The following is a 27,058-nucleotide window of genomic DNA, read 5'->3' as shown; positions in this document are numbered from 1 at the left end:
CGTAATGCCCAGAAAAAGCTTTTTTTCTAAGAGTTTATTAATCAAAGGGTCACTCCAGTCACACATAAGCAGGGACAGAATGCGCAAAGCAAGTTCAGTGACGTACAGTCTGCTGAAGAAGCCCTTAGCTTTCCTGAAAGCCTTTATATAAAGTCAGCTCTATTTTTCACAGCCGCTGCTAACTGCCTGCACCTCACTTTTCAGCCTCCTGCCCAGATAAACGAGGGGCACACAGATGAGCTATCTTGGTTTAACTTTCTGCCAGATGCAGGCAGCCACCCCTTTCTGGCCAGTCATCCACGGTGCCTTCCCGGCTGCTCGTCATCCCTCTCCCGGTGTGACAGCTCTGCTGTTTGCACGTGTTTAAATCAATGTCACCCTCCACAGATAAATGGCATTGCACGCGGGGACCGCACGGAGTACCTGTAGGACTGGAAGGATGGGGCAGAGCGACTCGATAAACCTATCCCAGGTCGGCGCTGTCATCAGCAATCGTCCCTGCAGCAGGTACAGCAGGATGGCTTTGGCGGCGGCATTCACCTGCTCAGCAACACAGAGAAACGACCAACAAAATCAGGTGTCCCCGCGTCACCTCACGTACCCGTAACACTTTATAAAATCTGGAAAGCTGCTGTAATTAACACCTCTTCCTTCAAATGCTCGTATTTCTGTAGCGTCATCTTACATTCAGCTCTCAACCAGTCCTTCCCCCTTAATGTTAAATTTCTTTTTTTCACCTTTAAGGTATATTCTCCCATTGAATAAAAATGTCACTTAGTGAAACAACCTGCTTATTACAACTCCTGTACAGTACTCTACATCCTAGATGGAAAACCTAAGTAACAGTTTTATCTGATTTCTCTGAGAACAAGTATGTCCTGCATTTTGATTCTCATATTTTCTTTAACACGTTTATTTAAATAAACACCGCGACTGAACCCATACATCAAAGACAAGTTTCTTTTCTGTTTCTCATCATACTATCCAGTTATATTAGGATATTACCTCGATTTAGTTGCGTCTCTATAAATAATTACAGTTTTTTGCAGTTACTTTGAACACGCCATACCTCACTTTTGGGCTCCTGAATGCCAAATACAGAGATTTCATACAGAACTTTTGGGTGGAGTAGAAAATGAATTCCATTACAAAGTGAAGACACGGGTTTACTGACGCTATGGATACCCAAACATTCCTATGGGATAAAACAAAAAGTCACTGATTTTTTGAAGGAATTCCTCTTTCATTTGTTTATAATTCAATTCCAACTTTAGTTTTTACTTCATTGAAACATTTCTTTTACTTCCAGAGGATGAAAAAAGATTCTCCTGCCTAAGAGTTTTTCAGTTTGTATGAGATATTTTATGTTACTTTTTGCCAAAAGGCAGAGTCTTGGTAAATTAAATGACCAAACTGCTGAGACAACCAAATATCTTAAAGTTGTTCATTATGATAGACATAAAGAAAATAAGTAACATAATGAACTATATATCCAAAAGAATTAAAGCAGAAACTCAAACAGCTATTTGTACACCCATGTTCACAGAAGCATTGTTCACAAAAGCCAAAAGGTAGAAATAACCCAAATGTCCATCAATAGGTGAACAGATAAAATGTGTTCTATACATACTACAGGTCATTCAGCCTTAAAATGGAATGCAATTCTGATCTATGCTATAACATAGATGAACCCTGAAGACATTTTGTTAAGTGAAATAAACCAGATACGAAAAGACAAAACATATGATTCTACTTATACGAAGTACCTAAACATTCAGGTGCAGACAGAAAGCGGAATCGTGGCTGACAGGAGCTGGGGGGAGGAGGACTGAGTTGTTGTTGTTTAATGGGTACAGTTTCAATTTGGGAAAATGGAAATGTTCTGGAGAGGAATAATGCCGATGGCTGCACAACAACATGAATATATTCAATGCCACTTAACCATACACTTAGAAACGGTAAATTTTACGTTATGTATATTTTACCACGATTTTTAGAAAGCCAATTAGGCATAGCTGAGGAATGAAGCAGTGTACTGAATGACAGCACTGAGAAATCCCATCCAAACAAAACAAAAAAACAGAAAAGATATGGAAAATATAAAAGAGGGACCGAAAGACACAAAGGGTGAAAGGAAAGGTCTAACGCAGCTCTGATGAGAATTCCGCCTGGAGAGAAGGGCAAGGTTAAGAGGAATAAGGACTGAGAATTATCCAGAAATGAGGGCAAACAATGAGTCTTCGGATTATAGTACTAAACAGGGTAAATTTAAAAAAAAAAGAAAAAAGTATACAAAGATGAATTGTAATGAAACTGCAGAAGACCAGAGACAAGGAAAAGATCTTAAAAACAAATAAAGAAAAAATACAAAGAAATTATAACTTAACTGAAAGCAGACTTCTCAACAATGACAGAAGCTGAACAGAGACAAAGAAGTATTAACAAAGTGCTAAGGAAAAGTAGCAGTCAGCCTATAATCCTATAACCAGCCATACTGTCATTCTAAAGTAAGGCAAAAATCAAGACATTTTAAAATAAATGTACCATTAATCACACACTATCCCTGAAAATACTGGAAAACTTATTTCAGTAAAAAGTAGACTAAACCTAAATATTTATCAATAAAGTATATTCAAACTAAAGAGCAGTTAAGATAAATGAACTATGTAGATCTCAAATCCCACTATTAAATGAAAGGACCAGGCAGCAAAAACATATGTATAGTATGAAATTCCTTTTTAAAAAGTCAAAATGATAATATATATATATTACTTATAAAGACATGTATAAATAGTAAAAATATATAAAACAATGGATGGGAAGGATGAGAGTGATTATCTCAGTGGAAGAAGGAAGGGGGAAGAGAAAGGAAAGCAGCTTCAGTTATAACTAATATTTTTATTTCTCTGAATAAAAAAGAATCAGAAGTAAAAGTAGCAAAATGTAAATATTTGTTATATAGAGATAATACTTACAGGAGTGTTAAATACAAGAAGACGTTTTCAAGAGTACACAGGAATGTATATATTTTTCAGTATTGTCCTATGTACGACGTTCTTTTCAGTATTGAAATAGTTAATATTCTATGTACTATTCTAGAATGAAATATTCTGTATTTTACAAACATAAAAGACAAATACATTTTAAAAGAAAAAAATATATATTACTAAGAAAACAGACCTGACACTATAAAATTTAAGCCCTAACAACCTAAAACTTTTCCTGAGCATAGAGATCACTTTTGAACACCTGGTAGAAGTCAACTTTTCCTCACAATTTTTCCATCATTAAATAAAACAATATAAATGCAACTCTTAAGAAAACTTCTAATAAAGCAATTCAATTGCTAGAATTACTAAGTTAAGGGAAATGAACGGTACAAATTTCTTAAGAGTTGACTAATAATTGCCATCTATTTTCATGGCAATTATATCTTATATCTCATCCAAAAGGTCAAATAATTCCATTTTAGAGTTATAAGAAGAGAATTCAATGTTAGTTCTCCCCCCAATTAAAAAACAAAAAAGTCACCTTAACAATTTCGAGACAGCAGTGGTAAGTCTCAACTTTCACTTGTAGCAATGGATGAGACAACAGACGTAGAAGCACCTTCTGACTTTCTCCTTGTGATAACGGACTGGCTTGTGCAGACTTCCAGCTGGTGAAGAGATAAAGCGTGTAAGGCGTCTAAGGCAAGGGAGCGACTGAACGAAAGAGGACGAAAAGCACAGTGGAAGGAATTTCGTTTCATTCCAATTCCTCCAACTGGGATCTTATTTAACTCACCTAATATTAGTATTTACCCAAGCACGACTTGTTTCAAGGCAGAGAATATTCTCTCAAAGTGTAGCAAAAAAAAAGTCCTTAAAAAGCCATATTTGAATGTAAATTGGTACAGCCATGGAAAACATATGGAGGTTCCTCAAAAAACTAAAAATAGAACTACCATATGATCTAGCAATTCCGCTTCTGGGTATATATCCAAAATAAATGATATCGGTATCTTGAAAAAAATATCTGCACTTCTAGGTTAATTCCAGCATTATTCACAATGCCAAAACAGGGAAGCCACCCAAGTATCCATCCATGGATGAAGGACGAAAGAAAACGTATATACAAGGTATATACATACAAGGGAAAAGTATTCAGTCGTTAAAAAAAAAAAAAATGTAAGTCTATTTGTGACATGAATGAACCCAAAGGACAAAGTGCCAAGTGAAATAAGCCAGACACAGAAAGATAAATGATGCATAATTTCACTTATATGTGGATCTAAAACAGTCACATCCACAGAAGCAGAGAGTAAAATGGTAACTGCCAGGGCAGGGGGTCGGGGGAAGGGGGATGGGGACATGTTTGGTCTCAGGGTGCGACATTTCAGTTATGCAAGATAAATCTCTTCTGGAGATCTAGTATACTGCATGGTGACTATGGTTAGTAATGTGTACTGTACATTTGATATTTCTTAAAAGAGCATATTTTAAATGTTACCACGAAAAAATACCAATTACGTGAGGTGAAAAATAAATAATAATACACATACTTAATTGATATTTATCACCATGAAATTTACTTCTTCCAAAAGCAATGAAAATATTAAGTTCTAACAGGAATCTGTGCCAACGTCCCCCAAGTAAATTAACTAACACATTGTTTTCCAAAAATTCATATAGAAAAAAGGTAGGAAGTAATAAAACTTACATTAAAAAAAAACTCAATTTAAGTTATCAATTAAAACTTTAAAGATATTCAAATATGCTTGAATACTTGATTATAATGAATACCAAAACAAATGTATAAAAATCCAAGGATAATTCACTTTGATTATAGGAATGACATTTTTAAAGTTTACTCTTGAATAAAACAGTTAACTGTCCTGATACAGCTGTACATAAACAGTTCAAAGGTCAGAAACATATAATCTTAAACTAAAATATAATAAGATTTAAGACCAGTTGTTTTCATTGATCCTAAACACACACACACACTGTTGACCCCTGAACAATGCGGGGGTTAGTCACCAACAATCAACTCAGTCAAAAATTCACAAATAGCTTAAGTCGGCTCCCTGGACAGACGGATCCCCAGCCACATGCATCGAGAGCATGTAATCACATTAAGGAAGAAAAGATTACATCTTTGAACAAACGCAGATGATCTCCTTCACTAGAGGGAAATGCTGATGATATGCAAAGCTACGCAAGGCTTGGTCTGCCAGCTCCATTAATTCTAAGAAATTCTTCTCTCCCTAAAAAAGAAAAATGAAATGGTAAATGTCAGGTTCATGCACAACAAAATTCTCTACAGCTAACTAAGTAGGCTTAAGAAATTAGATCATTCAGAGACCCTGAGATTGCTCACATGCTTAAGTCCTTTCTCAACAAACAAGCTAAAAAGGAAGAAAAATGTGGGAAAAATCCCTAGCTCAGTGGCACATGAGCCTGTCTATTGTTTACCTATAAGTAGGTTTAAAAGTACAACTGAGTGGCCTGCCCCTCTGGTGACGTGTGTGCAGCCCTATCTCCCTCCTGGCTGCAGCTCAGGGCAGGGCTCAGGGGTCCATGGCCCACGTCCCCTCTAACATCCCGACACGTCTGAGAATGTGAGGATCATCAGTTAACTGATGCTGGGGAATGCCACAGCAATAACCCAGCCTAAAGACGATTCAAATTTCTATCACGAAGAAAATAAGAAGATAGTAGCATCAAGATGTGGGGGGGAAAAAAAAAACAGTGAGTAAATAAAGGAAAATTAGAATACAAGGTTCGAACAGACTCCACGATAGAGGCCAAGAGGAGTAAGAATTTTTGCCCCTAATTTTTCAAGAGATTTAGGACTCATTTTGGGATTTTCAGACAGTAAACAACTATTGTAGTCAATGCCTCTATTTTAAGACTCATGAACCCTTTCATTAATAACATACTAAATAATAACCTAATAGTATCTCTAACAGGAATAAAGAACAATCATTGCTAAGACACTGCACCTGAAGTCATCTTACTGCCTTACCATCTCGTTCATTTAACTAATTTAAGAAATCAGGCTCTCAGTGTGAGCAAATAAGGGTCAGTAAAATATCCAAGGCAAGGAGGGCCTACAAGCAAGCGATGGCTCTTAAATTCTGCTTTGTCATTTGCCGCTCTGTTCAGACCCAGTAAACCATTTCGAAGAGGAAAACTCACTGTTAAACATTAAGGTATTGATAAGAATCACTGCTTTTTTTTCATACCACTGGCCTCACGAATGCACACCACTCAGTAATCCAAAGTCTTCATTTTTACTTATCACAAACCGTATCCTCACTTGCATCTGAGAATTGACCTGCTCAGTAATAATGAATCCCACCTCTAACAATTCAACAATTATCTGTCCATCAATTTGAAAAATGTAGGTTAGATTCTCTATTTTATCAAATAAATTTAAAAGAGATATTAACAAAACTTTTTACCTCCTTCCCAACGTCAGACAGGAAGTTACAGGCACATTCGATGGAGTAAGCGGCCTCTGCAGTTCGTTTATAAATGCTGTAGTTTTCAGAATTCTGCTGTTCCAAATAGGCCACCACAGCATCATGGATATTTGGATACTCCAAAGAAATAGGCATGTCCAAAGAAACCAGAAATAGTGCCGCTGACATCGGCTCTGGTAGAAAGTGGCTTGCCTTGATAAATTTAAAAAAAAAACTTTTTTGACTTTCTTAAAAAACATTTTTTAAATAAACATGGTAGACTATATAACCTTAATGTAGTCTGACTTTTTTAGTAATTCTGTCACGAAGTCTATGCTTTTTCAAAGAAAATTCTATTCCCAAACACATCATTGATTTCAGTGCAATTTTTCTATGCCCAGAATATCTCAAAGCCAAATTTCGACCCTTTCCCAAAGGCTGGGATACAGGATTCTTTCTTATTCCCCACATCCGTACTCAGAGTTACTTCCATCTTGTTTATACCCCGGCTACTGAACTAAGGCATGAGGCCTTTTTCTCTCAGTATTTTGTACATGTGCACACAAATCTCCAAAGTAACACAATAAACTCCTGAGGACCACTTCCCCGCCGTGGCTGAATCCAGGGCTCAGCAACTACGTATTGAACTGAACAACACTAAATCAAGTATAACTGAAGAACGATTTGAACGGAAATTCATTTTTATTTGGTTTTCTTTGTATTTTAGAGAGGAAAAGGGAAATTCAACACAATACTTAAAAAGAAGACTGACTCTTAATTAGTATAAAATCAATAGGCCCAAATAAAATATGTTTTACAACCCTAAATCAATTGATTAAACTGAAAGAACTGTTAGATTTGTTTAGGTTATTATTTTTTTTTTTTAATGATTCTACCTTCGTGATAGGATTCTGTGTATCAATTAAAAAATGAAAAGAATTAAAAATTCAACTTCCAAATTACATATTTGATAAGTGGCAACTCAAATATTTAAAAAACACTTTCAAGCAGAAAATTTCAGAGTCCAAATTCTACTTCGATTTTTAGTGGGCTAGCAACAGGCAGAGGGCAGCGTAAATTTGTATTCATATAAACTAAAGGAGAAATTTAACAGGAATGGAATAGCGTTTTTGTTTAGATCTTATTTTAAAGTTCTTAGTTAATCAATTAAAGCAATTACAACTATTTATAAACCAATACCTTAATTACAATCTCTTCGATGATCTTATTTACTGTTCTAATGAACTTCCAAGTTATATATTTAAAAGAACTATCCCAAAATTACAGATATCGATTTGCCTCTGACAGGCTAGTGATGCTCTATTTCACGTCAAAAATGTTATCCGTTCATCCATTTCTACATTTCCAATATGACCTTGGTACAGCATGAGATGATGACAAGATCGCTTTGCAGAAGATCGCTTACCTGTGACGCTCAGTAAGCGACCACAAGCAAGCAGCACCCCACCTCACCTTTTCCACGGGGAGGAGCGTCTGCAGAAGCCGCACGGCCAACAGCGAAGTGCTGACAAAGGCCATCCTGTGGTGCACCAGCACTGCTGCGGGCTGGTCCAGGCTCCCACTGCTTTTATGGTAGCTCATGGTTTCTCCAAGGGACCCCAACATCACGAGCAGTTTCTCTTTCTGCAAGTATTGAAACACCAAACAGGAAAACGACCAATTTTAGGGGCTAGTATGCAAATGTCATAGAGAGCAAGTTAAAATATTACCATTAAATAACAAAAACAAACCGAACACAATTTTTTTCCTCTCTATAATAGTCAATACCTGCTGAGATAATTTAAAAAGTACAAAAGATTAAGCACACCTCAAAATTTTTAAAAACTAACAATTTTAAGTATTTAATATGACTTCTAATAATGAATAAAAATAAAATACAAAAGCTTAATGAACCGTACATTTCTCTCAGTTTCCTGTGCTTGATCGCTCCCACTTTGAACATGTGCATATAAATCTCTCATCAGGTATTTATTAGGCTTACCGTATGCTTAAACAGTGGTGTGTATAATGGTAAAAAACACATTAGTACAAGAGAAATGATCCCTGCCCTCAAAATGACCCCAAAATTACTAAAGAGATGAAACACGGAAAGTCAAAGGATTAAAAAACAATATCAAACTGTATGAGCTCTCTCTTTTTTAAGGAATAAGGTTGTTTCAAGGGAAAATGTTCTGCCATCATAAATTTCTAGATAACTTACTACTTCAACAGATTTGATATCTTTTAAATTGAAAGGCACACTAAGATACAAAGAGAACGTTAATATATAGTAGACTAACTTGCAAGTCAAAACAATACGACCAAAATACACCCTGGATATGCTGCCACAGCCCATGACATGGCTGGCCAAAGGACAGCAGAACACAGGGCCAGAGCTCCCACTCGCACCTGCCCAGGGAAAGCACATGAAGATCAAAACGGGACACAACCTGTAAACTAAGGAGAAAAATCTAATGCATGTCAGAAATTATTTATTCAAGGATGAATATACAGAAAATGAAGTGAAAAGGTAGAAGCCCTATAAAATTACATCAGGGAAGAAGGCCATGGCGAGATGCCAGTTCACATCTATTAGGATGGCTACGGTCAAAAATAATGAAAAATGACATTTGTGCATAACAGCTTGAAAATTAAATGTGTGGTGAAATATTAACAAAAAATCGATTAAATATGAATAATTAATAAGCTGATAATTCAGGGCAAAAAATGGATAAAGGAGATTATTTTCTATTGAGGAAATGCATAATTAAAAGTAAAGACTCAAGGTAATGAGTCTTCATGGTCTGAATAACTATACAGTATCAAACAAAAACTGTTATTGAAATAAAGGTGGATTTTACAGGTTTTAACTCAATCTTTTTGCACCTCATTAATAAAATAAATAGATATAAACTTCGAACATTTCAAAAGAATACAACTCAAGTTTCCAAGGACATTGACAAAAAAATTTACCATTTACTTAACTGCAAAGAAAAACTTTAACATATATTTAAGGCTCTATTCTCTGATCCCAAGGAAATAAAACCAAAAATAAAATTTTAAACCAAAATAGGGAAACCCTTACTAAATTAAAACAGAAAAACTTACTAGCCGGTATATTAATAACTGCTAGTCTAGAGAAAACAATTTAGAAACATAGTGACAGTCTTATTGTATTGAAGGGAAATTCTTTCACAGGGTGCTTCTCCTTTGAAATAATATTTTTATACACCAATAACGAATCTCTGCTATTCAAGATTAACAATTCACAATTCAAATCAATGAACATATTTAAGATCTCAGTATTGTGTGGCTCTTGATAGAAGTCTATTTACTTGTGAAATTGTTTCAAATAGCCTTGCTAATTCTAATGAACTGAGTGCTTCCCAAAATAGTCTGAAAAGTACTAGCACTATGTGAATCAGTCTTGCGATTCTCACTATTTCCAGCATTTCTTCTAAGCCAAATAAAAGCGGGTGTTATTTTTTAATGTTTTAAGAAAAGAAAAGATTGAAAAATAGTAACTAGTCCACAGTTTTAATTTGTTGGGGAAAAAAATGTTTAAAAGCCTGTAAAGTATTTGATGGGGGTGGAAGTTTTCAGAGGATATTCACAGCTTTTACAAAAGAAGGTACAGAATTAAATATCAGATTAGCGAAATATTCTACATATTGGCGATGAAACAGAATTTACAGCGCTAACACAACGTCTCCACTATCTGCGCATTGTAAAGCGACTGGGTTCTGTAGAGCATCTAAAACATTCAACGGGCATGGGCTCTCCCCAGAGGCTTCCAGCCTCACGCCTCCACTCACCCTCCGCGCTGCACCCCATCGCTGTAGCAAGTGAAAAGCTGGCCAGGCACTTCCTGCTGAAGAGCAGGCGCACCCCGCCTTCCGGATGAGGCTGCAGTACTCAGCACCACGTGGTGGAGAGCGGGCTCTCAGCAAGCCCACCTGCCTCCCTCTCGCCATTCTAGCTCACGCTTCGGGCTCCAGGTGCTTGCATTCCCCCGCTAGCCCTACCCTTCACCACCGACCCGCACTGTCCACTCCTCCTTGTCACTCTTCTCCTCTGCCAGATGAAAAAAGCCCACCTTTACTTGTTTAGCCAAATCGTAGTCATGATTTAAGGCTCAGTGCAATCGCGATTTACAAACAGCCCTCCCTAGATCCCAGGTTGGGAGCATTTAAGCGGTCTTGGCAATAAAATGTGACCAAAAACATTAGTGACCTTGAAAAAGAAACTCCATTTCTTCATCTATAAATGGGTTATCTACTTTATAGGGTCGTGATGATTAAATGACCTCATAAACAGAGTGCTTAGTGTCTTCTATCATTTGCAAGTGCTCTATTTAAACTATCTTGGTTTAACTATTAGTCCCTTATGCTTCCGTCTGTTTTACTAGAGTCACAACAAAAGAGCCTCCCGCAAGAGTGAAAACTGCCACTTATTCATCTTGTATCCGCAATGCCTAGCATCTAATAGGCAATCAAAAACTGTTTGGTGACCTGAGGTAACTCTCTGGACTGAGGCAAGAGCAGAGAAGGCATGTGCGAATTAGAGAGCCCACTCACTCAACTACGAATTCACAGTCGGGCTCAATCATTCACATGGAGCCCTCCCTGGATCCGAAGCCCCTCCTCTAGCTACTCTCCAACCGGCAAGGCTCCCAGCACACCTGGATATCTAATCACCAGCTCGCAGGTCAGATGGGCACTCAGAAGTAATCAGTCAGAAAGATGGAGAAAAGACAGTTTTTTGCGACAGTGACACGTGCAATGACAGGAGTGACAGAGAGAAGGCAAAAAAATGAACGGAACGCAGCCCCGGGAATCTGGCACGCGGTGAAGACCCTGACCCCCTGAGCCTAACTTACCGTGTGCGTGAGGGTCAAGAGCCGTCATCTCACAGGGAAGCACAGAGGGGTGACATCCTTCAGGTCGTCCTGACTCACAAGTGCTTACCAATCAATTTTTTATTTAACAAAATACAATAATTTCAGTAAAAATATTTTTTTCTTTTATTTACGTCAAGTGAAATAGAAATATTCAATTAGAGGGGCAGGATTACTTTGACTATGCTTGCACAAACTGAGTTATGAGTTCTACACATGATTGCTGTCAGCTCTACTTGGAAAGAGCTACAGATCTGACTTTATATCTTCAGTTATTTAAATTCTGAATTGGTAACAACATATTTATTATTTTGTTCCTTGTATGACTCAACAAAAACACTGTTTCTTTTTTAACTTGGCAACAGTAGGGACATTAAGAAATCCTACTTGTTTCTTTTTATTAACATATAGCAAAAGTAATGAGATTTTCCTAGGAGGCATTTATTCTTTTAAACAAGTAAATCAAATATAATTTCAAGCACTACTGTTTTATTTAACATTTCTAACATACCAATTGGCACTCATACAACAGAATTAACCTTTAAAGTAAAAATAATTCATTGAATCATAAAAGATCAGCAGCCAAAAGTTAAAAGTGAACGACTAACTTTTACAGATAAATGTTCTGGCCAAGAAAATTTAAGTTAATTTAAGAAGCAACTGATAAAACAGTCTTCACACCTCTAAGGAAAAACTCACTTGTTGAAAACCTTCAATATGTGAAAATCTTCTAAAAGTACTAAAAAAATAGTGTGATAACCTAAAGGACTAAAGACAAACTAAGATTAAGAATTATGATGTCTATTTTATAGATGAGGAAATTGAAGGACTTGACACACTATTTCATATCTATTGTAAAATATTTGTTTCTCTTCTCAATAAAATTGTGTTACTAAAAAGAGTAACACACATCGGTACTGGTATTGAGTAAACATCAGTATTTTGGTTTTTTTTGATGTTCTAACCTCTATTCACAAGGATTTCTGGCAGCCTATAACAAAATTGAATAAAACACAGATAAACCTAGGTCAAAACAACATAAAGAGAAAAAAACTTTGGTAACCATGAGAATCGATATATATTTTTACGACTAAGTAAACTTTGCTTCCACTTCTCTGACATGCAAGCAAAAAAAAAAAAAAGAGACCGAGAGAGAGAAATTACCAATTCACATTAAAAGAAAAGGTAGCACGTGAGTTCTTCAAGGAAAGCAAGCTTAATCAGAGGCCAATTTTTAAAGATATAAAATGACATATGATTTATGATATATTTAAATGTAAAGAAAGGATATGCTTTATAATTACATGAAGACATACTCTGGCAGTTCACAGATCTCTTAAATATTATGTTGTAATATAACATTCGTTATATTATAAGGCTCTTGTACGTGTGTCAATTATACAAAATGTTACTTATCAAAACATTTCTTTCAAAAAAATAAAATGCTATATTTCCAAAAACATCTTCGCTACTGAAAAACTAATAGCAAAGAACAAGGCATCCTGCAATAAAATAACTACTAATAAACACAACATAGCTATATCTGAAAATAATCATACTGAAAGAAAAAAATAAGACAAAAAAAGCATAGAAACAATGAGTTCATTCATATGAAATTCTAGAAAATGCAAACTAATGTATATCATGGTGTATCCATATATCAAAATGCATCAACAAACTTTAAAAAACATTTGCACCTTATTATGTCAATTATACGTCAATAAAGCCATTAATACCCACATAAACATATTTACACACACACACACGAATAAACAATAAGAAATGTGCAAAATCTGTATGAGAAAAATATTCCAGAAAGACAAAAATGTAGATTCAAGAAATGGAAAGGGTAAAGCACACATTTTTCACAAGTTATAAAGTATCTTTCTACCTATGATTCCGAATCCAGAACCAAGTTTTAAAAAAGAAAGTGTTAAGTCCAGTTACATAAAAATAAATGCATAAAAGCTTTTGCTTGGCTAAAATATCATTAAGAGAGTAAAAAACAAACAAAACTAATGGGGGGGAATTGCAACTTGTTTCAGAAAAGCCAACATCCTTAATACATAAAGAGCTCTTAAAAATAAAAAAGAAATAAATAAATATCGAAAGACCAATTAATGACACAAGAAAAAACGGATAAAAGCTTGGACTGTTTACAGAAATATAAATTAAAATGACCCTCAAAGTTACAAAAAGATGTTCAACTTTACTCGCTGAAAAGTGCAAATTAATACTATACACTGACATACCGTATCTTTTACCAGAATGGCAAAAATCTGAGGTTTGACTATAAACCTGCTGCTGACTGTAGGTGAAACCACATTCTAATAAACTGCTGGTGAGTGACTGAAATAGTTACAGTTATGTAGGAGAGTATGAAAATATCTACATTAAAAATACTTACATTTTGATACAGCAATCCCACTTTTAAAAATATACCCTAGAGACACTTGTACAAGTATGCAATGATTTACGCGCATTTTCCATTTCACATAATTTATATTTACAGTTATGTCCATCAGTAAGACTGGGTGAATGAACGTACAACGAAACACTTCCAGCCTATAAAAAAGAGGGAGAGACGCCCCCCACCCCACCCCCCAACAGGGACACAGAATAATCTCCATACCTCTGTTTCCATGCATACGGGATGCATTTTTAAGTTGTAAAAAGAAGTGTAAAACTGTATATGATATGCCATCTTTTATGTACGATGTGGGAGAGGGAATAAGTACGCACTTATTTGCTTACATTTGCAAAAAACTAAAATAAAAATGGAAAAAAGAATGGTAGGGAGACATCTCTCAGTTTTATGAAGCAAAGACAATTCTCCAAAGTGAAAACAAACCAAAACAAATTTCTCTGGAGAAATAGCTTTTTCCAAACTATACAAAATAAGACTGGGAGGTACTGTGTCTAAAAGAAAGCAAGCTTTCAAAAACTAATGAGACAATGATGCCAGCCTGAAAACACCAAAATAAGGTAACACGTGATGCTGTGACCTGTATGCCAAGGAAAACACGGATTCTCACCATGTCTATAGCAAAAAGGCTGTTGTCATCCCAGATATCCGTCGAAATTGCTTCACCAATAAGGATCATAGCCTCTGCCAGCAATTCCAGAACTCTTATTATCATCTGTCTACTGCCTAGGAGAGCAAACAGGAGAGAAACATGGAAAAAAGTTAACTTCCAAATAAATCTGAATATCATACTGCTCACTCCCCTAGTGAGTCATGCCTCCAAATTCCTATTCCTATTTCTCTCCTAATTTTTTTTGGATGTTTTTAGAATTGTTGAAACGGATGACTAGGGAAGTCACATCCACAACTACATTAAAGACTTCTGATCACAACACTATTTAACCACAGCAAATGAAATGGGCTCGGCAGTGGACAGATGCTCAAGGAAAGAGCAGCAGTGATCTCAGGAAGAGCGTTATGAGACGGAGCAGGTTAAAATAACTTTTCGCATTCAGAGACCACCCACGTCGCATGCAACATGTGACAAAGCGCCAGGTCAGTGAGAAAATGCATCTTCAGAATTTCCTATTTAGTACTGGAAGGCTTAAATCTCATCATAAACTCGTATTTTCCTACGTGTTGCCTGGGAAGCTGAGCTCGGACTGGAGCAACGGAAGTATAAATATCCGTGCTAGCGTTTGTTGAGAAAACATAAAGAAAACTCCACCTGAGACAGGTGCTCAGGCCGATATTCACCTGAAACTCTAACAAAATTCCAAAAGACACTGTGCTGTCGGGGTCGCACCCACCAGGGCAATCCCCTTCTCCACAAAGACAACTCTAAGTGAGGTGGACATTCGCTCGAGACCTCCCTGTCCCACATCCCCAAGCTCGATTTCTCGTAACAGTAAAACAAACTACCAGACCGTAAGGGTCTAGATTAACTGTTTCATTAGAGCAGCTGGAGAAAGTTCTTTTGGAAATGTCTTATGATATGGAACAATTACAAATTACACAATAATTTCCCACAAAAGGGCAAGAGAACATTTAGAAATTTTTATGTACCAAGATACAGCTTTATAATTATCAATCTGACTTTTTACAGCAAATTAAGAAAAGAGCAAAATCATTAACTCGGAAACTGTTCTCAGTATGCCATGCAGACAAACACACATACTTCATGATGCCAAAGTCCAGACTTTCCTCCACCATGTTTTCAGGATGTGAGTAAACATACTCCTCACTCCCGGAAGCGGAGTTAGTGAGAAGTCAAGGTTCAGAGTTTTCCTCGGGATAAAAAATGTTAATGCTTCTCACATAAACACCTACCTCCTGCTTTGCTCCCCATCACCCTCAAGCAGGCAAAAAATAGCCACTGAACTTAGAGAACTATTAATATGCAATACATTTTTTACTCTGCTAGTATAAACAAAAAAAGGCAAAAATCATTTATCTTGTATTTATATCTTTACAAGTTTACCAACTACTGAAAATGTATAAACTTAGAGAATAAAAACCATTATTGCTTCGAAATCTTTCTTTACTTTCAAATGCTATGTGCTTAACAGGGTGGAATTGGGCTTCGGAAGAATCTGGGCTCGAGGGTCTGTTAGCTGTGTGCCTTGCGGCAGCTGTAAGCCGCTCTGAAACTCGGCTTCCTCCTGTGAGACAGGGGAACAGAAGCAGCCACTCCCACTGATGGAGGATACAGCGGGCTGACGTGGGGAACGCAGAAAAACAGCGCACAAGACAGCAAGCGCCGCAGCCGGGCGCAGGCCAGGGACGCCTGGTCCCCGGACCGTGCGACACCGCCACACTGTCCCCATTCTCAGCACTCCTGACTGACGTTACGACTGCATCCCAGTGTGCACTGCAGCACGCCTTTGCAACTTTACCTAGTACGCTTGAAAGAAAACGTAAAACGTTCGAGTTTTTTGAGTTTTGTTGTTTGTTTGTTGTTGTCTGTTTGCAAAGGTAAGAACCCCGTGGTGGGTTAACTTCTAACATGTTTCGTAGCTTAAGTAACAGCCGAGCAGGAAGGACGAGCAGCTGAGAGCGACTCAAACAGTTTCTAAAGAGCAAAAGCCAGCTGTTCCTCCGGGTCGGCTCCCGTCAGTCCACCTTCTCTAACTCACTCGATCGCACTGACGTTTCAGTGCGTACGTTTAAAACAGCCATGGAGACGTGAAGCGGGTGCGTGAGAAGCCATAAATGGAAGGGGACACTCACCTGAACGGTGCTCCGTGGCAGCCGCACTTAATTAAGGGATAACGAGACTGCCTAAGTTCTTAGGAACTTTTACCCCAGAAGATGAGTAAATACAGACTGTAACGGTCCTAACACAGAAAGTGAAAAAAAGAACACGGACCGAACGAGGTACATAACACCCGGGACTTCAGGAGCCACCGACCTGCTCGTAAGAGTGGAAGCGCTGAGTCCAGGACGGAGAGGCAGAACTGCGGGAGGCTGAGCTGCTGGGGCTGCAGGTCCAGGCTGTCTTCGCTTTCCAGCTCTCGCAGATCGATGTGCGCCATGTCCAGGGGTGAAGGGACAGAAAGCCTGGAGTCCACGTGAGCGCGACTACTGCTTCCGCTGTCAAATAAACAACGACGGCCCTTGAGTACGGAAGCAGACCCAGCACGCGGCTGCTGCCGGGCGTCCGTGAAGCCGCACGTTGGACAGACCACGCTGCTTCGTGTAACGGCGCTGGTTGGATTTGTCGAAACCCTAACCAATTTATGAGGTTAAAACCAAAAAAATGGCACAAAATTATAGAAGAAACCAAAAATCTACTTATATTTTGCTTTTCGAACTGATGTTCTCGAACCGTGTCAGCATTCCTACAGGAGCAGCAAACGTTACCGCCGACAACCCGACCGCCTTACAGGAAAGCAAGCGGGTTCGCCGCCCATTCTCCCGTAATCAACTCACAAAGGCAAAACTACGTGGCTCATAGAGTCGCCCAGATTTTCTGCGACTTTCACCAAATGTTCTAAGTAAGGCGGTATTAACAACTGAACATGCTAGAAAATGCCAGAAAAGACATGAGAAATGGCGTACTTTATTAGTATATCCAACATCACACAATGACTTTGAAAATACACTAAAAAAATGGAACATCCCACTTTTCTCCGTTTTTCATTAAAAAAAAAAAATCTTACCTTGGGTGTAGAGCTGAGGCGGGGCGGGGGGATGGAGGGTATTGCTACAGAAGAGCCTGAATCTCCCATTTGCAAAGAACCTAAAATTCTGACTTTGATGCCAAGTCATATATACGCTGATGGCCGTAACACGCAGACCTCCCCAAACAATACGTGTTTTGGCATTTCCTCAATTTCTACATTCCAAGCATCCCATAATATGGAAATGAGCCACACTCCCCCAAACTCAGAAGTCCCCACGAGGAAGCTGTTCACGCAAGAGTGAATTCACAAGCAGCTGGCGCACTGGATACAGCTTAGAGAATGGGGCAGGAAGGCCTTACGAGGGGAAAGAGAAAAACCATGCTCCCACGGAGGGCTGCGGGCACCGGCGCTCAGCTCATCCTGTCCGAACCCCGCCCTGCTCCTCACCAACTGCAGAGAGCGGGGTAAGGCCCACGGCCTCTCCACACCTCAAGTGTTCTATGAAATGATAATAATGCCAATCTTATCACGGGATTATTATGAGAACGACTCAAGGGGATAAAGTGTGACAGCACGTGGCCTGACACGAAGCACACAACACGCGTGAATCGGTGTCAGCTTGTAGAAGCAGCAGTCACAGGATGACAGCAAAGCCAGTGGACCTTACTGAATGCCACCAAAGAGAAGATTTATGTTCTTAAGATGCTTGTAGCCTAAGGATGAGGTAGCAAATACCACGCCAATCCCTTTAAGAAAACATGACATATAAAAACCTGTACTTAGACAGATAAATACCGTGAATGGCACGCCTTGAAGGAGCCTTTGTTTTATAGGTTCTCCAGTCACTCCCTTTACTAGTAAACACTGATGCATTTAAATCATGATTAGAGTTACAAAAATGGGTTTAAAATATTATCGGAATGAATCTATCACTTAAAGCTATTTACCATTTGGAGCTGGCAAAAACAATTTAGTGAGTCAGAATCATCATCCTTTTTTTAATGAAATAGAAGAGAACAGAAAACAGTTCGCTGTGTAGCACGTGGCGCCAGAGTACTACTCTGTGGACGCACACACGCAAGTGCACAAACATGCACACACGCAGGCGCACACACGTGCACGTATGTACACAGAGTACATGTCTGTGTGCTGAGCACCAGGCTGCAACGTGATGTTTACTTCTCACTGTGGCTCACGGTCAAGAAGAACAAACGCCACCGGCTTATTAACTCAAGGCCGAGACCTGTGGTGGCGACAGAGAAAAACAACGATCTCCCCCTGAAGTGAAAACACACACACATCAGCCGGCTTTTCCGCAGTCACCTGGACGACGCCGCGTCCCAGTCCTGGCCGTCCCCTCTGGGTCGCTGGCCTGTGCGTCCAACCACAGAAGGCCGGGGGCTGCTGCTCCCTGGAGAAGGGTTCTGAGAGGGATGAGTAACTCTCGCTTCATGACAATAAGACAAAGAAGAATTCTGGGAAACTGTGTCTGCAGAGAAAAAAGAAAAAAATTATCTCTTAGTAGAAACGGATTACTCATTATGAAGTATTTCTAACAAAATTAAGATAGCAGAAACGCCTCTGTAGGAATAAAAACAAAAGTAAAGGTCGACCTCTTCTGAAAGTACTCACTCCGCACGCTGAAGCTTCCATCTAACGAACCTCATTAACGAACCTCCCCCCAGCACTGCCACCCGCAACATTACAGACGCCAAGGCAGACGCCAGGTCACGCATGCCCCTGCTTAGACTCGCCAAGAAACCCAACCTCAAACCACCTACAAAAACTAACTCCAGGTGGGTCGACAACCTAAATACGAGGTAAAATCACGGAGCTCTTAGAAGAAAATACAGGGGTAAATCTTCACGACCTTGGATTTGGCAATGGAGTCTTAGATGTGACACCAAAAACACAAACGACCAAAGAAAACATAGGTAAATTGGACTTCGTCAAAATTAAAAACTTCCGTCCATCAAAGAATATATATTATCAAGAAAGTGAAAACCTATAGAATGAAAGAAAGTGTTTGCAAGTCATATATCCAGGCCACATAAAGAAGTCCTAAAACTCAACGGAACCCAATTTAAAATGGGTGAAGGACCCTATAATAGACATTTCTGCAAAGAAGGTACAAGAATGGCCAATAAGCACATGGGAAGCCACTCGGGGAAAACAGCCACCCATCGGCAGTCATCAGGGAAGCACGAATGGAAACCATGATGACGTGTCCCTTCGTGCCTCTAGGATGACCAGGGTTAGCGGAAGGAAAAGAGCAAGTGTCAGCAAGGCTGTGGGGAAGTTCGGAGCCTCACGCCACGCTGGTGGGGACGCAAAGTGGCGAGCCACTGAAAACAGTATGGCCGCCCTCAGAAAGCTAGACAGAGAACTAACCAGAGACCGAGCGGTGGCACCCTTAGTTACAGACCCGAAAGGCTGAAAACAGGGGCTTGGACGGATGGGTCTGCTCACAATAACCGAAAGGTGGGAACGACGTAGCTCCAACACATGAACGGATAAACAAAATGCAGTCTGTACGTACCACGGCACATCATTCACCCACCAAAAGGAAGGAAGGCTGCCACACGCAACGGCACGGACAAACCTGGAAACCATTCCACTAAGTGACGTAAGCCGGACACAAAAGGACAAACGTTGTATGATTCCACCTGTATGAGGTACGCTAGTAACGCAACGTATGCGTATCCAAATAACACAGGATAAGTGAGACTCTCGACAAAATGGGAACTAACTGTGAAGCATGATCACAAACGGTCACTGTCATTTAACAGTGCCTAAGCGCACAGAAATCCTAAATTGTCCGCAGTTTTGATTAGTACTCTACTTGGCCATTAGGTGGTGCTTTTTCCCTGCAAAGTCGGGAACTACGATCACGTAATACTCTGACTATATCACAAGTTGCGTAGTTTCCATAAAATACAAATCGGTATTTTTCAACCCAAACAATTAACACAACATATAAGCTGCTGAAATACCCAAAGTCCCACATGAATAGCTGGACTCTGAATCCTAGTCCCTAACTTCCAACACCTCTCCGCACGGAAGTGAAAGAAACGCCCTGCAAATGTTCATCAAAGAGAGAGAGAGAGAGAGAGAAAGGACTGGCTCAGGAATGACTGTCATTCAGTTTGTTTTCAAAGGTGATCATTTGATTATGTTAAGGAATGGGGAGTCTACCCTGCGAAACTTTAGATTCAGTACGCCCTAACGGAAAGTGTAATGGGGTTCTCGGAAGAATCTGCAAACACCGCCCGTGACTAACACATAAATACACATAAGTACCTTGTTTACTAGAGAAGAAACCTGGATCTCGGTGAAAGTTAAGTCTGTTCCTTAAACACACGCTCAGCTGCTGCAAGCAGGACAGCGACTGAAGTGCCAGACGGTGCTCTGCGTCCCCTGCGAAGGCCGGTTTCAGCAGAGAGAAAAGGCTCTGAAGTGAAGAGCAATGAAAACGATCAAGGGGGCAAAGATCACTGAGGTTAAATGAGCCATCGAGGAAATAAGTTGCCAAATTTTACAAGACATAAGAAACAGAAATGGGCAAAAATGTTTTAGCGTAATGCAAGATGGTTCGTCAAAATAAGATAAAATTTAAATAGAGTCAGCGGTGCCTCAATCTAAAACCTGTTAGGTGACACCAATTCTGAGAGGACACGGGCATTGTTCCCCACTCGGGATGTTACGTTTCACAGGCCTTTTTCAAAATCACATCAAGGCTTCTGCATCGCAAACAGCCAAATCATTCTGCCACGTCTGCTGATGCACAGCTCCTCCTCTGCCATCACTGGCAGCGGGGACACGACGCGTTAAGAGGTGCCAGGCCGTGACAGACCTCTCAGCCCTGGGACGGAGAGCGAGGGTGCTGGGCACTACCAGGTGTGCCACAGCCCACCTGTGCAGGGGCCGCAACCCCCAGCCTGGGCCCCGAGGTGTCCACCGTGCGAGCGGCACCAGACCACAGAGGACCTGTCTCCACTGCTCGCCACTGCCACATTCCCACGGCGCGGAGCGCTGCGCCTCGTACACTCTGCACTCGCAAAGGGAGATGTCACTCTGAATGGCAAGAGGGTCACCACTGCCCGGCCTCGGTTTCCCCAGCCTTGTCTGCCTTCAGGGGACTCAGATGGCAAATCAGGGCAGACCACCTGGACTGCGTGTGTCAAAGGGGCCCACCTCCCGTCAGAAGAACCGGTGCTACCCAAAAAAGTCAGAGGGTAAGGGGTCTAGACGAATACTTCATTCTTCAAACACAGTCGTGCGCACTTCCTGCCTAAGGACCGCGGCGTTGCAAAATTTTCAGGGCTACAAGTTCTCTATTTCAAAATCCAAATCAATCCCCGCAGACGCTCACCTGAACGACTTTGGGCCTCTGAAGGAAAATCTCGGCGGGAAAGTCCTGCATGATGACGGCCTTCAACAGCTCGCAGGTGTTCCAGATCAGAGTGTGGTTGCTGCTGCGGAGCGAGCTGCAAACACAGGGTTCTTGATTCGCAGAGTTTCCGTGTGCCAGGTCCTGACAACCTAGTGGCCTGACTCGTTCACACCTTCACCTCTCAGCTGACACGTCCCTTCCCTGGGGAGGCCCTCCTGGACCTCGGCCCAATCAGTGAACAGCCCTGGGGTAGGCGCTTCTTCCACAGGCCCTTGCTGTATTCGGCACTACGGGAACCACGTGTGACTTTGTGCCCCCACTAGACCCTCGAGAGCAGGGACTACACAGTCGCCCAGGGACTAGCACAATGATACAAAATGACGTTAATGAGACCAAAGGGCACAGGATTCAATGAAATCAGCCAAATGAATTAAGAAGACAGTAAAAAATAAAAGTATAGAGTTAAATTCTAGCAATTAAGATTCCTTACTGCTTCTCCCTATTCCAGGTGAATCAAGCTGGGGCTCCCCCCTTACCCCATACAGAGGACACCCCACAAATTCTCAGACAATATCTACCCTCCTAGGGATGTAGGAGTTGTTTGCCCCCACCCCGCTGCCACCACAAGAAACAAAAGCCCAGCTCCAGCCCACCACCCACAGGTGTGCCCTAGAGACCGTCTCTCCCTCTTAGGGACCGACGGGGCCTGACCGACCACGCCTGTCCTGCCCCTTTCCCACGCGCACGTGGCCTCTTCAATATGTTGTTTCTGAGGCCTAGAAGTGTCATCATCAAAAGTCACTTAATAGCAACCTCCTGTCTCAGGCCCTAACTCTAATAAAGCTTGTCTTTATTTTCCAGATTCTCACCAAAAAAAAAAAAAAAGACAACTCAATTGATGAGGCATTCACAGAAATTAGTTTCAGCAAAAAAGGAAACTAGACATCAACGTACCCTCCAAACGTCTTCATATCAGCTCTCTACTTGTGGGGTAATGATCAATGACCACCCATTACATATGAGTGGTCCCCAACCTTATCACAGAGCCTACGTTTTCAAATATATTGTCTACAAAAATACTGCATTTATGTTTAATTTTTCCATTTTTATTAAGCAAAGACATAGCAATGGCCAATCAGAGAATGTGGTCAAGAAGAGATGACTCATGTCACCAAGGAGCACACAAGATTCCAACCACAAAAAAGAAACTCAATGTGTGGCCTGATTACGGGCAAACAGCAATTTGCTGGCTTGCTTTCTGAAATACTGAGAATCGCTCATATATCCCCATTACTACCTTCCACAGCCTCTTTGTATCTTTTTGACTTGTGACAATGTGCAGAATTAACAACCAGATTTAATGGCTATAAATGAATCAAAATGCCTGAAATACATCAGGCATTGTACCTTTCATTAGAGGACAGGACATGTCTGTCAGTTGTGGTCAGGGGCAGCCAAGGAAATGTAGAAAACTTCAAACACTTCACAGTCTGATTCACTGTAAATGGAAGAGCAGAACTTAACCATCAAAGAAGACAATGATGACAGATTCACAACGTGGAGTAAAGCGTCACCTTTAAAACAAGTCCCCAAATAAAGCCACATCTTACACTGACGTGAAACACACCAGACAAGGTCAACCGCAAGCCCACCCTTTCACGGGAAGAACAGCGGTCTCTTCTCTTAAACAAGACTTACACGTTATTGTCAGAAGAGCATTCAACACAAACCTGGATCGAATGACATTTTCCATTTTACTGGCTGATCAGAACATAGAGCTTAAATTCAACATAAAAGCAACTGCATTTGAGATAACTTTAATTGTAGAAATTAAAAACGACATAAACATGCTCATATGCTATATTTAGTCATGTTCAAATATCCTCAATGGTGTCAGGTGTTTAAAGCTCTTTGCAGATGACAGATCAACTATCAGTGTGCAAAGAAGATTAAAAGAAATCTGAGAAACCAACACAATTTGAAACTAATGCTGTTCAAATTAGTTTTAACAGGCCCCCCCGCCCCAGGCTTATTGAGGTATAACTGACATAGAACATCGTATAAGCGTGAGCTGTACAACGTGATAACTTTCACGCACTTATATACTCCACATGGCGATCAAATAGGCAGCAACTTCACCCTCTCACACGACTGCCAACTTTTTCTTGTGGTGAGAACATTAAGATCTATTCTTAGTATTTTAACAGATCTTATATTGAACATTAAGGTGGTAACAATGAGAAATCTACATATGCCCTTCCAAATGACAAAGTCTTTCTGCCAAATGCTTTGAAAAGAGCATGGAATCGTTTAATTCAAATACCAGTATTATTAATTTCCCAAATAAAGCACAGTTGCTTCTTTTGAAAATGCTAAAACAGGGTTTCCTTTCTCAGGGCAAAGCAAAAGGCATGTACTGTACATTACAGTACAGAAAACTGTGTCCAGAGTAAGCCACACCATCAATCCACGAGCTGCAACTCACACAAAAAAGCATGACCATCTCAAGTGTCCTATTGTTTTCCACAGCTTCAAATACCCCTGTTCCCACCCCTGGAGATACCTGCTCCCTTCACAGGCCTCTCAGAGGCACTCAAGAAAGCCTCCCAGGCACAAGCACAAAGAACTACCGCCCCCGAACCAAAGCTCCCTATCCCTAAAGCCTAACGAAACTTTTCCAGAAAGGAAAGGTAAAGTATTTTAATAGCTAAACAAGTTTTCTGTTCTTTCTTATGTTGTTATTCAACCTGAGAGTTTCTACATAACTTTCTAATACCAGAGGGCTTCCAACTGGGTTGAGTTGAATCCCTGGCATCAGCAAATACATTGCTGAACACGACCTCTTCAATTCAACTTCGCAGGCGATAAAGTGTGAAGTCCACGCTTACTTAATCTTTCCCTAACGGTGTCGTCTAGAACAAAGGTTTCACCCTGTCTAACCGTCAGTGTCCTCGCCAGTAAAATGGAAATATAATAGTATCAATCTCTCTGAGACTCCCTGAGGATTCGCTTATTCAAAGAACATATACTGAGTGCCTGATCCATTTTTGGCATCGTTCTGCATATGGGATAAAACATGTTTGCAGCTATCACTAAGCTTACAGTGACAGAAACAAGAAGTAACTTCAGATCACAGTACCTGTTCAAAATAAAACTAATCACAGATAGTGATCACTGGCTAGAGACCTCAGGAAGGTCTCTTTGAGGAGGTGGCATTTGCGCAGAAACTGGACACAGCCAGATATGGAAAGAACTGGATGAGATTGCCAAATCGGAAGTCTAGAATCAAGCGGATGTTGGGATAAAGACATGTGAAGAAACCAAGATGACGGTGGGTCTTTGGCTTGAGTGACTGGATGGACAGCGCACCGTGTGAGCTGCAGAATGAGGTGACCACACAGTGCACAGCACAGGTCCTGGCAAAGACCTTGTGCTGAACGAGCCCTAAGTACCACTGCGCCTCTGCCACCCACCCACACAGCTACTCAAATGCAGTGAGGATGACATGACGCTTTCCACTTAGACTCTACGTCCTAAACTAATTTGAGGAAACCGAAATATTCGGTTTAGCGCTGAACTACTCAAGTTTGACCACAGTACATTTTCACGGCAATAAAGAAAGGTACATGAATTTCCACTTTCCCAGGTCGGCAGCTCTGCTCCCAATATACATTTACCCATGGGTCGTGGGGGCGCGTCCGTCTGCTGGAAGTTACTTTTGTCTGGAGGAAAATATCCCGTTAAGATTTCAGTTGGTTGTGGCAATTCTGAAAAAAATAAATATATATTACTATTACATTGATTTATTATTTGCTACAAGTGAAACTTTTTTTTAAAACTTTTACTCTTTTTGAATCATTTAAAAACCAGAAAAATAACCGTTTTTTTTCCTCTCAATAGTCTGTCTTCCCACAGAGGAAAAAAACATGTGAATGTTAAGCCAATTTCAAATTGAGGGTTGTCTTATTTCTACCTCTCTCTTTTACTGTAAATACGGTTGTTTGTTACAATGAATACATCCACAAAGCACATAAAGAATCTGTCACGAAGCATTAATTCAAGGACTCTTCACCTCTGCTTCTAAGTCCATCTCCTTCTCTCTTACTCCAATTATACAGTTCCTGATCACTCTAATCTCCATCAATATCTTTTCTAAAAAGTTGTCAAAGAAAGGGAGTCAAGCACTCTCTCTCAACACCTTTGATGACTGTCACGTGACAACATATTCCACACTTCAGACATTCTGAGAATGAGAAAAGGCTGAAACTAAACTTCACGAGTTTCTATTTGAAGTTTTCATATCAGTAGTTCTTAATATTAATACAGATCTTAAAAATTAGCTGTAGACCACACTTTTAATCTCATCTGTAAGAAACTAGGTTTAAAATTTCACAACTTAAAGTTCAACTTTGTTATGGCTTAGACGCAGACTGTAAAATACTTTGTTAAAAATCACAATCACACAAGAAGTCAATAAATGGCACCTGCCAGAGCAGTACCAACAGTCACAGCAGCATCAGAACAGCACTGATGTACAGAAAACTGTCCTACCAGAGTAAGCAAGCAAAAATATGTTTTGTCATACTTTTACTACTCAATTCCATATGTTTCATGAGCTTTTCTTTAAATCAATCTGAATGCCTCCCATGTGCAAGATACTACACTGAACATAAAATAACAAGGACAAAACTATAGCAGCCAACTATTTTGTGCCTAATATATGTTTGACCGTGTGCTGAGTTCTTCACAGGCACTGTCTCATTTAATCCTCATGACAATTTTATAAGATGTTCTTTCTTACTGTCCCAACTTTTGGATGACACTACTAAAGGCTGGAGGGATTAGTTGACTTAGCAAAGGTCACACAAGTAATGGCAGAACTGGGACTGGAATCCATGTCTCCTTGACTCTGATTTTAACCAGTAAACCATGTGTAGCTCATTTTGATTGGACCCCCTAACAAAATCACAAGCTAGGGCAGATGTCATCGTACCCCTATATAAAAAACACAGTCCAAAAATGCAAGCACAAAACATTCAGAACAACATCTGACACATGGTAATGAGTGCTGAGTGCTCAATGAAAATGTGTTATCATTAAAGAAATAATCTGTCAAACTGGTCTCACAAAAAGAAAATAACTGGCATTTTTTTAGGCCCCTTAACCAAAAAAGCATTACAGTAGAGGAGGGAGAAAAAAGGTCAAGCTCGTGTAAGTTAACACAAGAAAA

General features: G+C 40.0%; 1 protein-coding gene across 6 annotated transcripts in view; it reads right to left on the bottom strand.

Moving 5' to 3' along the window:
* The window catches only part of RTTN (rotatin), a 114,942-nt gene that overhangs the window by 86,127 nt on the left and 1,757 nt on the right, over window positions 1–27,058 (bottom strand). For all 6 annotated transcript variants that reach the window (XR_005647983.1, XM_039839810.1, XM_039839812.1 and 3 more), the window contains exons 4-16: window positions 25,506–25,595; window positions 23,236–23,326; window positions 21,808–21,922; window positions 20,736–20,886; window positions 18,759–18,924; window positions 16,721–16,902; window positions 14,381–14,496; window positions 7,922–8,092; window positions 6,449–6,661; window positions 5,136–5,248; window positions 3,532–3,658; window positions 1,070–1,195; window positions 424–540 (exon numbers count right to left, since the gene is read on the bottom strand). Coding sequence is in view for 5 of the 6 variants with exons in the window: in XM_039839810.1 (XP_039695744.1) it covers window positions 424–540; window positions 1,070–1,195; window positions 3,532–3,658; window positions 5,136–5,248; window positions 6,449–6,661; window positions 7,922–8,092; window positions 14,381–14,496; window positions 16,721–16,902; window positions 18,759–18,924; window positions 20,736–20,886; window positions 21,808–21,922; window positions 23,236–23,326; window positions 25,506–25,595 (1,778 nt within the window). In the remaining variant the exon portion in view is untranslated. The remainder of the gene's footprint in view (window positions 1–423; window positions 541–1,069; window positions 1,196–3,531; window positions 3,659–5,135; window positions 5,249–6,448; window positions 6,662–7,921; window positions 8,093–14,380; window positions 14,497–16,720; window positions 16,903–18,758; window positions 18,925–20,735; window positions 20,887–21,807; window positions 21,923–23,235; window positions 23,327–25,505; window positions 25,596–27,058) is intronic.

The sequence above is a fragment of the Pteropus medius genome, unplaced genomic scaffold (genome assembly GCF_902729225.1).
Source record: "Pteropus medius unplaced genomic scaffold, Ma_sr-lr_union100, whole genome shotgun sequence".
Classification (NCBI taxonomy): domain Eukaryota; kingdom Metazoa; phylum Chordata; class Mammalia; order Chiroptera; family Pteropodidae; genus Pteropus; species Pteropus medius.
This window is presented reverse-complemented; position numbering and strand designations above follow the sequence as displayed.